The sequence below is a fragment of the Amblyomma mixtum genome, chromosome 3 (assembly GCF_055824585.1).
Source record: "Amblyomma mixtum isolate Tamu chromosome 3, ASM5582458v1, whole genome shotgun sequence".
Classification (NCBI taxonomy): Eukaryota; Metazoa; Arthropoda; class Arachnida; order Ixodida; family Ixodidae; genus Amblyomma; species Amblyomma mixtum.
Window position 1 is genome coordinate 26,102,226 of NC_143014.1, and position 12,944 is coordinate 26,115,169.

General features: G+C 46.7%; 1 protein-coding gene across 14 annotated transcripts in view; it reads right to left on the reverse strand.

Moving 5' to 3' along the window:
- Brd8 (Bromodomain containing 8) overlaps positions 1–12,944 on the reverse strand; it is a 127,639-nt gene that overhangs the window by 73,479 nt on the left and 41,216 nt on the right. For all 14 annotated transcript variants that reach the window (XM_089578432.1, XM_089578427.1, XM_089578429.1 and 11 more), the window contains 3 exons: positions 12,070–12,350; positions 3,741–4,103; positions 21–387 (listed from right to left, as the gene is read on the reverse strand). In XM_089578432.1, the coding sequence (XP_089434558.1) occupies positions 21–387; positions 3,741–4,103; positions 12,070–12,350 (1,011 nt within the window). The remainder of the gene's footprint in view (positions 1–20; positions 388–3,740; positions 4,104–12,069; positions 12,351–12,944) is intronic.

A 12,944-nucleotide genomic window follows, 5' to 3' on the forward strand; every position in this document is an offset into this window, starting at 1 on the left:
AAACAATTCCATGCACTCACCCCTGTAACATGGATGCTGGGCTGCTTGGAACAGAATCGCCAACAGAGCCAAGCAGGTGTTTGCTCAGCTCCCCAGCACCATCCTCTGTGCCCGACTCAGCGTGCTGCGAGCCATCATCCTTCATGTCCAGCTCTGTTCCGCAGGGAGTCTCGGGTGTCTTGACATCATCTATGGAAGACTTGTCATCCTTCAGCTTCTCGTCATCCATGTCTTCGCTTTGCGGCTCATCCAAGTTGGACAGGGTCTCCCCTGCTGGTGATGGCGAGCTGACTGTTTCAGGGGCCGAGCCATCTTTGGACTCCTCCGCATCCTCTTCCTCTTCATCTGCTGCTGGCTGCTGTTCTTGTATTGTATCTGGTGCGATATCTGCAAAAAAATAAATAAAGACCAAGCACTGTCATCACTTTTCTCAGGCTGCTGAAACAAAACAAGGCCTTACATGTGAAACTGGAAGGCCAGTACAAGCTCAGCCCTGTGCACAAAGTTCTCATTGATCAAGAGCTGCACATTAAAGTAAAATGGAAAATGCACATTAAAGCAGGGACACTTATAAAACGTGGGTGGAAAAAATACTAGTTTTCAGAGCAAATGCAGCTGGTGCGTTTATTATGCGAACATGTCCACTGTCTGAGATTTCCGGAGTACCAAGTAAATCGCGCCAAAGCACCTATTTCAAACAGCGAAAGGTGGAAGCTGGCAGATTTTTGAGTAGAATAAACATTGTTCATGAACTATCCAGCCCAATCTGTCAATGTTCTGGCCTAATTTCAAGACACCGAAGCTTCCACATTAAACGAAATTTTTCGCAGGTCCCGTGAATTTCATTAAAGCAGGATTTGACTGCAGCGTCATACCCTTAAGAGGGCTCACCAGTACAACGGCCCATAGAGAATACACGAGCACTTTCAGAAGCACTGACGTGTTTAAATTTGGTCAGATTTTCACACAGTTTTCAGTAATAGTTTCATTTTTAGTAAATAGAGGAAATTTTGTGGACAGGCTGTTTCTTAAAAACTTCGAATTTTTTTTACAAAGCAGAGGTAAATATCCACAAAAATCGCACTTTTAAACATGTCGCTGCTTCTTGTCGTTTCCTGAAAAAATTGGCTAACATCAAAATTTCATCCACATTTCCTCCCATTTTCTTTCCATTTTGTCAAGCACAAATTTCACCCATGTTGAGCCTGTGGTTCGCATTTCGCAGGCTCTGAAAATGTTGTATTTTCTAAGTAGACTTTAAAATTCGTGCCAAGTAAGTCATGTGGTGTGGCTCCACCTGGTTCAGGGATATTTTAAAACTGCTACACTCTATCACCAATCTTTTCTTCAGCTGTATCCACTATGTTCATGCGCACGGGGCTTCTCAGATCGGGGCTTGAATGAACTTGGCCTTTTTACTCTTTTGCTTGGGCTGTATTGCTGTCTTTTTTTTATCCCCCTTTTTGCGCGACCATGCATACTTTTTTCTTACCATCGCTAAGTGCAAACCTGCTGGTCCCCACTCACCAATTTTATCAATCACGTTTCACACGTACCGTGCCATCTCGAAACAACAGTTTCAAACAGAAATGCATGCAAGCGACTGTCAATACGACACAATGTACAAAGCAAGAAAAATATGCATGGCAAGGTGGGGCTATGGCACAACTGGCGTACACGGAACCTTCCCCTAAAAACAGAGGGGGAAAGGAAATGCGAAGGCTTGTCACCCACAGGGATGGGAGAGGGCACGGCAGAGAAAGGCGTGGATAAATTTCTCAGCCAGCAGACAAGCGGGGAAGTTTCCGGCCACTGCACCGGGCAAGAAACACTGCGCTTGAACCAAAATGAAATGGTTGCGCGCTTTGCAACAGTGTGGCAGAAGATGTAACAGCCAAAGAAGTGCCATGAACTAGCCAAGAACAATGAACGATACATTTAAGGAACTATTTTTACAGAAATTTATTTAAATGTTGGTGTTTTCAGCCCCGCAGTTGTACGACACTAATTCTGTTCCATTCCTCATGCTTCCTTGTTCTTTTCTCTCTTTGGTCCTTTATTTTTCTTTCTGTTGGCACTTTTGGTGGACTCCTCAAACCAATCTTGAGGGGAGGAATACACCGGTTCGTCCAGACACCAGCTGCGCAGGTGCAGGTGGCCCCGAGGGGGGGCGCACACACCTGCCACTGCGCAGCTGGGTCCCCAGGGATGCGGCTCACAGCGCGTGCTATGTCTCTCCAAGTGGCAGAACGAGGCGCGAAAGATGCACTGTAATCAGTGGCTCAGTTTACTCAGCTCATCACCTCACTGCATCTGTGCGTCAGCATAAACCACGGCCTTGGGATAATGAAACATGCACAGGTCTGGATGTACGTCAGAACTGTTAAAAGTGCTCTACAGAACAATGTCAGGACGGGCTAGCTCGGCGATTTCTTGGCTGTCCTCATTTTAGATGTTTTCTTCGAAAGCCACTTGATCAAATGGTTATTTTGTGCATCAATGATATAATCAGGTTCACGGAATGGAAGACTACGGCTCCTCCTTGGGTCCACGAGCTCTGGTAGCATGCAGTGCATGCTCCAGAGCCCTTCACTACGGCATCCCTCATGGCCCGAGTTGCTTTGGTGCGTTAAAAACGCCCATCAAGGCATGCCCTTTTCAACCTTGTCTGGCAGATTAGCGTAACGCACTTTCCTATCTCACTGACCTCAAATTTGATACAATATGCTACTGTCGCATTCTTCAAAACACGGCTACTGACAATATTCGATGGTCTGGAAGCCTCTCACCCTATTACTCCCGGAGAACTTTCTCTGGCACTGCAGTAGAGGCAAGGCAGGAAAGGGAGGGAGGTGGGCCTTTGCCACTAGGGGACACGCTGCTTCGTGCCCAAGCTGGGGTGCAGAAGGGTGAAGGGGCAGCTTGCTCTAAAGTAGGCCGCCACTGCCCACGGCATGATGACAAAGGTCCATCTCCTTTCCTTTTCTGCCCAGCCTTGGCTGCAGAGGCTGTACACAGTTTTGCTCTACTTTCCACACGCCAAGAACTAATACTTTCGTGTCACGGTGGGGTTTACATACCTCGAGTAGAATAGAATTTACCTCCTTTTGGTGGTGCGCAAGCGCAGCCATATATGAGCACAAATGAGTGGCCTCGGAGCTGATGAGCCCTCTTAAGGCGCAGCTGTTTTTTTTTTTTTATCACTTTATTAATACCCCACAACCTTCAAACCTTTTTGCATGTCCTTTCTCTGAAAAATCAAGAAGGTGCTGCAGGGAATTTATGAACCACTTCAAACTAGCTTCTCTAGATACCAGGATGCATAAGTGGAAACCATTACATGTGCTCAAAGCAGGAATTCAGAAACACAGAGTACAAAGCTCTCCCCAGTCCTTTCTCACTATAAGCTCCCCTCCTTACTTCTCCTCACTATCCTCTCTTTGTCCCTTTATTTCTGCCGGCCACAGCTCGGGTGCTTAAGATGTAAGATAGCAATTGTCGTGGCTGGCAACATCTTTCCCTCCTTTTTGTATTTTTGAAATAATGAACCACTACTATTACTACTTAAACATGATTTTATACAGGGACAATGTCCAACCATGCAATAATGCAATAAGAATGACTAATCTAAACCCTTCACAGTTTACATTACAGTGAGCACAACATGAATTCAAGCATACGCTTTTGCACACTTGCAATAAACTTCGCCAAGTGCAGGAAAAATGGGAGTGGCTCTTTACCTTCTTTCTCCTCGTCCTTCTTATCAGGCACGTCAGGTGATTCAAGTGGCATTTCTTCATCAATGCACTCAGATTTGGCAGCATCTTTGATCGAGTCAGACTCATCAGCTGCTAGCTGCTCCTCCAGATCATCCTTGTCCTTCGACTCAGGCTCAGGGCTCACTTGCTCACTCAACACCTCCAAGACTTCCTTACCACCCTCACTCTCAGGCTTTGGCTCCTCGTCTGCACCCATGCCTCGCTCAGAGTCAGACTGAACACTCTCCTTATCTTCGTCGAGGTTGATACCAGATGACAGTGAATCTTCAATAACAGTTTCAACAACCATTTCCTCTGAGGCCACTGTCTCCATCATGGAATCCGCTGCATCAAGTGAAAGCAGAAAGGCACACAATAACTGCTTCAATGTTATCAACAAGCTGAGCAAATAAAACATGCAAATGTCAAAAGGAAAGCCATGATAGCACGTCTGGTCCCAATCCTATTCTTCACTAATCCTCTATGCTTTACTTTCCAGAGGAAGATAAAGCACTACAACTACTAACCATATTTACTCATGTAATGAACCCACTTTTTTTCCGGAAAAGTTGACATAAATATGGGGGGCAAGGTTCACTCCATCGGGAAAAAAGTTGACAGATTTTTTTTGTGAGAGTTGAAATTTCATACACATCTGCCCACCTGTCCGTCCATCCATTACCACAAAACGAAACGTCAACAAGGTGTGTCCCCACACCGCCCGCATTCATGTTGCCGGTGTTTAGCATCGTTCACTTCAAAAGGTGTTTGCTGTATCACAGCAGGAGCCGTAGGTTTTGTGACTTGACAGCACCAGCCAATCACAGCAAGATAAACATGCTCAACACTGGCTCTCAAGGTCATGTATGCGTCTCTTACACAGGGTTAAAAAAGCTCGCAGGATAGTTATGAGTGTGTAACATGAATGTTTAGGCGTCTTCTGTGCTGTGAGAGGGGATGGACATTTTTTGCGCCCGATCTCGAGCTCCCCAAATCGCTTGGGTGTCTGAATGATCCTGCTTCCTACAGAGCATTTCAGTGTAGAGGATGCTTTACAGCATTCTGGTTTAAAGTGCTATGCTCTTCTCCAACACTCAAGTGCACGCCGGCTTTTTAAGCATACATTGGTGCAGCCGGGTGCGCAGCAGCACGCCGAGCAAGCTACCGTCGCCGGCACTCCTGTCAAGGACGCACAGCGTCTTGGCACTCTACCAAGTTTGCCGAGCATGCCGTCCTTGCAGGATCTCCCATCAAGAGATAAACACATCATGGGGTTATTGGTGCACAGCACTTTGGTGTGCTGCCAAAGTCTACTGTGGACGGCATGAAACTGAGGAACATGCTATGAAAAGCCAGAACTTAAAAAAAAAAGTAAATTCTCAACAACAAAACCTTTCTTACTGCCATCACTTGCCAAGTAACATGTTCATCAGTTACTCTTACAAGAGCAATGACAGCTACTTCGATTGCCCATGAAAAGGCAGGAGACATGTCCTTTGACATCGTAGCCGACATTGGAGATGACGCTGCGGCGCATATGCTCTTGAGACATCACGTGAGCATTTCAATATGGCGGTCGCCATTGGAGGGAAAAGTTTCCCAAACCTGATTTCAATTGCATTTTTTGGAACATGCAGCATGTCCAGGACAAACTAACTTTGGGAGTAGAATCGTAGGCTCTTGCATTATTCACTGAAGTACAAAACTGCAATACTTCGAACAACCAAGTCATGGCCTCTTTAAAGGGTAACTGCATCGGTTTTAGAAATCGACGAGCTTAAAAGGGTCGAATGTGTGAAACTAGCAGGTAACGCGGGCGAAGTCCTTTTGGGCTAGCATTTAAAATTGTGACGTAATCGCCGATTAAAATCGTGACAGCCTTAAAGCTTCTCTGCAGCGCGCAACGCCAAGTGGGGGGCACACGATGACGTCATCGAAGGTATCAGTACATTTTCAACGCATAAGCGCCTACTTTGAAGGAAATCAATCAGTTAGACAGGCAGAGCAGAACAGTGGGGCTAAGAATTAACATGCAGAAAACCAAAGTAATGTTCAACAGCCTAGCAAGGGAACAGCAGTTCGCCATTGGTAGCGAGGTGCTGGAAGTAGTAAGAGAATATGTCTACTTAGGGCAGGTAGTGACCGCAGATCCGGATCATGAGAGGGAAATAACTAGAAGAATAAGAATGGGGTGGAGCGCATATGGCAGGTTCTCTCAGATCATGAATGGTAGCTTACCAATATCCCTGAAGAGAAAAGTATACAACAGCTGTATCCTACCGGTACTCACCTATGAGGCAGAAATGTGGAGGCTAACAAAGTGGGTTCAGCTTAAGTTAAGAACAACACAGCGATCTATGGAAAGGAAAATGATAGGTGTAACGTTAAAAGATCGAAAGCGGGCGGAGTGGGTGAGGGAACAAACGCGGGTTAATGACATCTTAGTTGAAATCAAGAGGAAGAAATGGGCTTGGGCAGGGCATGTAATGCGAAGGCAAGATAATCGCTGGTCCTTAAGGGTAACGGAGTGGATTCCAAGAGAAGGCAAACGTAGCAGGGGATGGCAGAAAGTTAGGTGGGCGGATGAGATTAAGAAGTTTGCGGGGATACAGTGGCGGCAACTGACAAAGGACAGGGTTAATTGGAGAGACATGGGAGAGACCTTTGCCCTGCAGTGGGTGTAGTCAGGCTGATGATGATTGAAGAAAAAAAACCAACGCCAACGAAGGCAAAGCCCGCTGAGCGCTATTCGGCAGCTTCCAACGAGGCACGGCAGGGGTCTGGCTGACAGCAGCGGTAATTTGAAAACATACCATCCGTGACGCGACTCTGAACTTCCCTGCACTCCTCCGATGCTTAGAGGAGAAACGCAAAATTCAGTCGTCAATTACATCACTATTTTGAACGGTAGTGCAAAAACACTTCGCATGCATTACCTATAGACCTTTTTCAGTTTTAGCCTCGCTCCCAGCGCGCCGAACACCGCCATGTTGCTTTCCTCCTCTCTGGCTGGTTCGGAAAGGCGGTGTCCGTGCGTCCCGTGCGTTCTCTGCGGCTCTCCGTGTTTACTGTATGCGGTTGCTTAGCTGTAGTAGCCCGATCTGGGTGTACGTGCGATTAAAGCTGAAACGAGGTCTTCGCGAAACCAGTGCGCAGTCATCTGCTGTTCAAACAACTACAGGAAGCGAAGGCGGCTTGCAGCGGAGCAGTGTGAAGAACACAGAAAGCCACGGCGGCAGTGCGGTTGCGGGCTGTTTCAGCTACACATACCTTACACACGAGCACCTACTGCTGATGTGACTAAGATATGTGTCGTCTGTGACCCTTGCAAAATCAAAACATAAGTAATGATTTGGGTAAATGATGCAGCAGCACTGCAGGTTAAGTGAAACATTTCTGCTATAACTGCCGACACTGGCGACTGATTATTAACGACAACGGCACTGTAAACATAGCTATTTGACAGTACTTGAAAGTCGTGATGCATTGCACAAATACCACAGCTGTTTGCTTGCAATAAATATCCGATAAACCAGCAGGACTTAAAAACCTGAAGGCCGCAGCTTTGACGTGTCCACCTTGCATCGTGACACTTCATGCTTCGACCAAATACAATTTTCAACTGGCCGCTTTCTGCAAAGTGCCGATTGTTTAAAAAAAAAAGTGCTTATTAGGGACGTGCAATCAGCAGGCACGCAGTGCCCACCCGACCACACGCACGCGCTTTCTCGCTCTTTCGGCATTGATCAGCGGCCGCACCTGAGACGGACCAAGCAGATACGCCCCTCGGGAACTGTCACAGCAGGTGCACCAGTTTCGAGTGTACAAATTACATCGCGTTCGAAGGCCAGATGCCTCTCTACTACATCTTTTTCCGAGTTTAGCGAAATGTCAGACGACGCGAAGCTCCACATCCAGTTTCCTCTGTTCCTGCGACACTTTGCTTCGACGCGCGGCGCCGACGGATGCACTGGCGCTCTGAAGAGCGCTGCCACACACTCGCATGTTCACGCTAAAAGTGGACCACCCTACATTTGCACGCTTCACCAGTTGTTTTACCGTTAGTACGAAGTAATTAAGAAATTTATGCAAAGCCAAAGCCGCAATAGAATTCTGTGCGCTTATGCGCTCCAGCGGTGCCTTCTCCACGTAGCACTACAGAAAGTACCATTTTTTTAGGACAGTGCAGAGGGAAAATGTAGTGAAAGACGCGGTCGAATGCAGTTTCAATCTGTTCGTGTCACCGGCGTAACGCAGAGCAGACCGCTTGAGCGCTTGACAGCAACACTGTTGTTAGCTCGGAACGGAGCTGTTTTTCTTTTATAATTATAACTGCAACATAGAAGAGCTCAGCAAGTTTCGTGCTCGCATTAATAAATGTCTCCATTATAAATACCAGAAAGCCACTAAATGAATTGCGCACACTTGCGTAGAAGCGCACCTACAATGTCGATTTTCGGCACAACTTGCAGTGATCCGCGTCGCCGCTCGCCGAAGCACGGGCCATTTTGTTCACAGTTGCTCAGTGCATACAGTGCAACACTTTGCAGGTCAAAATCGTGCAAAAATCAGCATTCGGATAAGGCTGAACAGCGCGGCTAGTACTCGCTGCTTGTATTGCAGCGGCGGCCACCCAAGCCAACATGGCGGAGAAATCGGCCAGACGCAAGACGGCGCTGCTGTCGAAAGATGGCCGCGCGCACCTGAAAAAGGTCTATAGCCTACATAGTTTTGAATCCTTAAACCGAAATTCTCAAAAATCGGTGCAGTTGCCCTTTAAGCTTATAATTAAACCTGATATCTCTGTTGCTGAGTCTTGTGCCACGTTTGGCCTCACCTCTGCATGGGCCCTCGAAAGTTTGACAACCCTAACCAAGGTCATCACGCTGCTAAAGCCAAGCAGGAGCAATTTCTGAGGCACATTATTCAAACACGCACAGAAAGAATTAGGGTGGAAGCAAGCAACTGAAAAATCGTGCAAAGCTGTGGTGGCAAGGCAACAGTAACAAGCACAACCTTATCCACTGCCTTCTTTAAGAACACCACAAGACTACCACATACAAGCTTATACACTGCTTCTATATAAATCTCCGTTCTGCACAAAGATTGCACTGAAGCACAAAGCTGGGGACGTTAAGAACAACAAAATCACTTTGCGGTAGGTATGTGGAGCATAGGGCTTCATGTCCCGAAGCTGCACGTGTGCCACGGGGACGCTGTAGTAGAGGGCTTCGCATTCATTTGGAGGACTCGGGGGTTCTTTAATGTGCGGTTATTTTGCACATCCCCTCCACCGAGGATTCAATCCCCCAACCCTGGGCTCAGCAGTTAAATGCCAAAGCCACTGAGCCACCAAGTCATGTCTAAATTACTTTGACAAACATTGCGAATCATTAAGGGGGCACGCGGGTCTTAAAACGCGAAAAAATTGCAAAAAAGTTGCTTAAAAAGTGAGTTTTCTAAAAATCACATTATCGGCATGTTTATGCAGTCACCCTTCTCCGTTAAAAATATCGAAGTCCTACTCCATTTAGAAATACAAAAAAATTGAAGTAATATGCACTCGTGCAACTAAGAAATGATCGAGGAAGGCAAGACGAAGCCAAAGTTCAAGCCGCTCACTCCACTCCTGCTCATCAGATAGCGGTCGTTTTGGTGTAGTTCGAGAGCTGGCATCCTTTGCTACGTTTCTTTCACCAAAAAACACGGGTCAAGCAGTGCGCACCAGCCGCCACACGGTTGCTCGCACCACTCCAGAACCGATAGCATCAGGAGAGGTGATGGCAGAGAGCGCTGACGACCCAAGAGTGTTTCCTGGTGTAATGGTGGAGGGCAGACTGACAGCAGGAGCATGCGGGAAGAAACAGGTGCCTCCGCAGCTGGTCTACCGATGGCGGCGCGACCGTGCATGCTTTCCTCTAGCCCTGCCATGCTGCCTCCGAGTCCCCCACTCTTCCCACCCCACTCGCAGCGGCGCTCTGCGAGGTGGTGGCGGCTGTAACGCTCTCTGCGTTTGTGACTCCAAGTAATGGAGATTTACTCTAAACATTTCCAAGGTGATTTCATCTACATTTACTTCTTATTTTGGTTTCTTCACGTGAAAGTTACATGCAACAAAAACCTTGACGTAACGAAAAAGCGTGGACTTCTTTCAATTTTATATCGAGGTCGAACTGTACTAATAAAATATTGCTATCACCTTGGCTTGATTTGAAGCCCACAAATTTTGCTGAGTTCCCAATGACATGCACTATCTTGGCCTCTGGTAGTTTGCGATATATCCAGTTTTAGTCGACCTATCAAGAATGCAGTTTTGAAAATGGGAACGACATGTCGTCTTTACTCGGAAATATCACAGTCAGGCTACCGACCGTTGATCTCATATCATATGGTAAAACTTCAAATGCAGTTTTCTCAGTTTCATATTTTTGATCGGTTTCCACAACCTTACGCAGCTTTTTGATAACTTCTTTCTGTTTCACAAAAACAACTTTTGTACCATTTTCTTCAGAGAGAACTAAGGCATCAGATGACATTGTGACTTTTTTCTGTAAAGGCCATGTATAAATAATAATTTGCAATTAGTTTAATGAGTTGCAGTGTCAAATACTGCCATCTTTTATAAAGACTTCACATAATTTTTCAGGACAGCATGTCATTAGAGAAAAACTAAGAGTGCCATCAGGTATGGGAACTCTCGCCTATCAATTGACGTAATTAAAAGGAGTGAAATGCAATTAAAAGAATTCTTTAAAGCAGAGTAAGAAACTACCTAACTACACGCTTTAGACTTTCCCGGGTTTCTAACTACTTACTAACTTAACGACTCACTCAAAATCGGTGCTTTATCACGTTTACAGATCCCCAAAGCTTGGTAAGAGGACTGGAAAGGTCAGCGCTGTTGGCACACCCGTCAGCTGCAGAGCCCACCGTGCGCTTCACACCTGACAACCTCGCTTCTCACTCAAGACGATGTGCAGACACACAGGCACACTAACAGCGGACAACGTGAGGAGCGGAGTGGGCCTTATTTCATCTCATTGGTTGGTGATTGGGGGACACTCTTCTTAATCTCGCTGACATGGAGAAAGAAAGGAGAGTAACGGGAGAGGGAGGCAGACTGCGGGGCCGCCGCTCACTGCGACGAGGTCGCAGCAGGGCAGCGGTGGAGTGCGTCGTCGTGTCGGTGGTGTATTCAGGGCACTTGTGTACACAAGATTATGATGACAGTAAAATCAAAACTTAAGATGAGTCCATAGTTGTAGTAACCCTGCTCGCGAGTTCACAATACAAGCAAGACACGTGTAACACCCTTGCTGCTGGTAAAGAAAGGGCTGAAGGTCCACTTTCATCGCAAACAAAGATTTCTCCTGCCAGTTACCTGCAGCGCATTTTTTGGCAGATTTTTAGATTTCTAGGAGACAAATTTCATGTAGCGAAATTTCGGTTTGGTATAGTTTATGGGGGGTTTAACATCCCAAAGCGACTCGGGCTATGAGGGACGCCTCCATCGAAATTTGACCGCCACAGCCAGGATCAACCGTGTCTTTCGGGTCAGCAGCCGAGCGTCGTAACCACTGAGCCACCACAGTGGCATGTAGCGAAATTTCAGAATTATGATGTAAACTGCCGATTTTAGATTTCGTTAAATCGAGGTTTAACTGTATGTGCACAATTGACTCTACTTAACATTCATATATCCCTGGGAGTCCTCATGCTTCCTGACGCAGTGGTGCACCAGTTAAGTGATGCGCTACAGCCCTGTGATGGCAGGTGCAGTTATCAGTGGAGCTTGTGCGACCCAGGTTGCTCCTTGCGAAAAACCTCCGGCGACCAATCTTTAATTTAACTGCCACCTGCCATGGTGCGCAGTTTTTTCACAATCAGGTGGGCAGAGTGTGATGAAAGCACAAGTTTATATGTCATAGGTGGTCCACCTGCCTTCTAGGTTCTCTGTGGATTTTTAGTCGATTTTTCACTCACAGCCAATGAAGGCGACGCCTGATTTTCTTCGACACGAGTTCCTGAACACTTTCGCGTTGAAAAGTTAGTTTTAAGACCCCCCCCCCCCTAAATACAGGAGATAACACAATCAATTTTACGAGGAACTGTTAGCGAGTGCCAATACATTTTAGCCCCCTGAACAACAATTAACTGGCCTGAAGAACTCCTCATGTATGGCTTCACAAATGGAATGCATAACTGAGCATGAAGGTGGTGGTCATCCTGGACTGTCTCCAACAATAAACGAGTCAAGCAATGTGAAGCAAATGGAAGACAGCATGGGAGTGGCACGACAGAGCCACATTACCTTCAGCAGAGGAGACTACTTGGTCTTCCTCTTCATCCATCTCTTCATCTTTGGCCTCAGTCTTAGTTTCCAACTCGCCAGGTGAGGTGTCTTCAGGAAGGTCCCCCGTGATGTCCATGGGCTCCTCCTCCTCTGGTGCAGGTGGTGACTGTGGCTGAGGCTCCACGTCCTCAGCAGCTGGCACTTCACTGGAGGACTCGGCCGGCTCACTGGGTGGCAGCAGAGTAGCCTCATCCTCTTTGATGGGCTCCTTGATAGGAGACGACTCTGGTCCTGGCACACTGGAAGGACAGGAGTTCTTGCACATCCACACAGAGCAGTAAAAACAATACTCCAGCATTGTTATAATACCATGTCACCCGTCCTAGTGTGCCTGATTTGCCGACGTTACAGCACCGATTGTGGGAATTGAGGCTACAAAGACCCACAAAAGGCTAGCTAGTGTCAAAAGATGTGCATATTCATCCTCACTCCGAGGCACAGAAGAAAGCAAAGAAAGGGTAAAACAACAGACAAAAGTAAACAAGCAATATGCACGTAAAAGAATGAGCAATTAAGGGGAGATGTGGGTTCTCGAATGGTAAAAAATTGCAAAAACAATCAACTTTACGAAATATGCACTTTTGCCATGTTTATGCATTCAAGAGTTCCTCAGCGAAATCTGAAAGCTCAATTCAATCGGAAAATACTTAAAAAAAAAAAAAACCTCATATAAGTCAGGGTGGATGTGAAATGCCCGAAAATTTGCTAAATATGTTCAAAGTTCACGTGCTTGCCATGTGCAAATGCGGCGACTGTCGGCTACCATCTTGGGCTATTTTCTTGGTGCGGATTTTGCCATTCGTCAAAATTCCATCGGCTGGGCAGAGCCACTG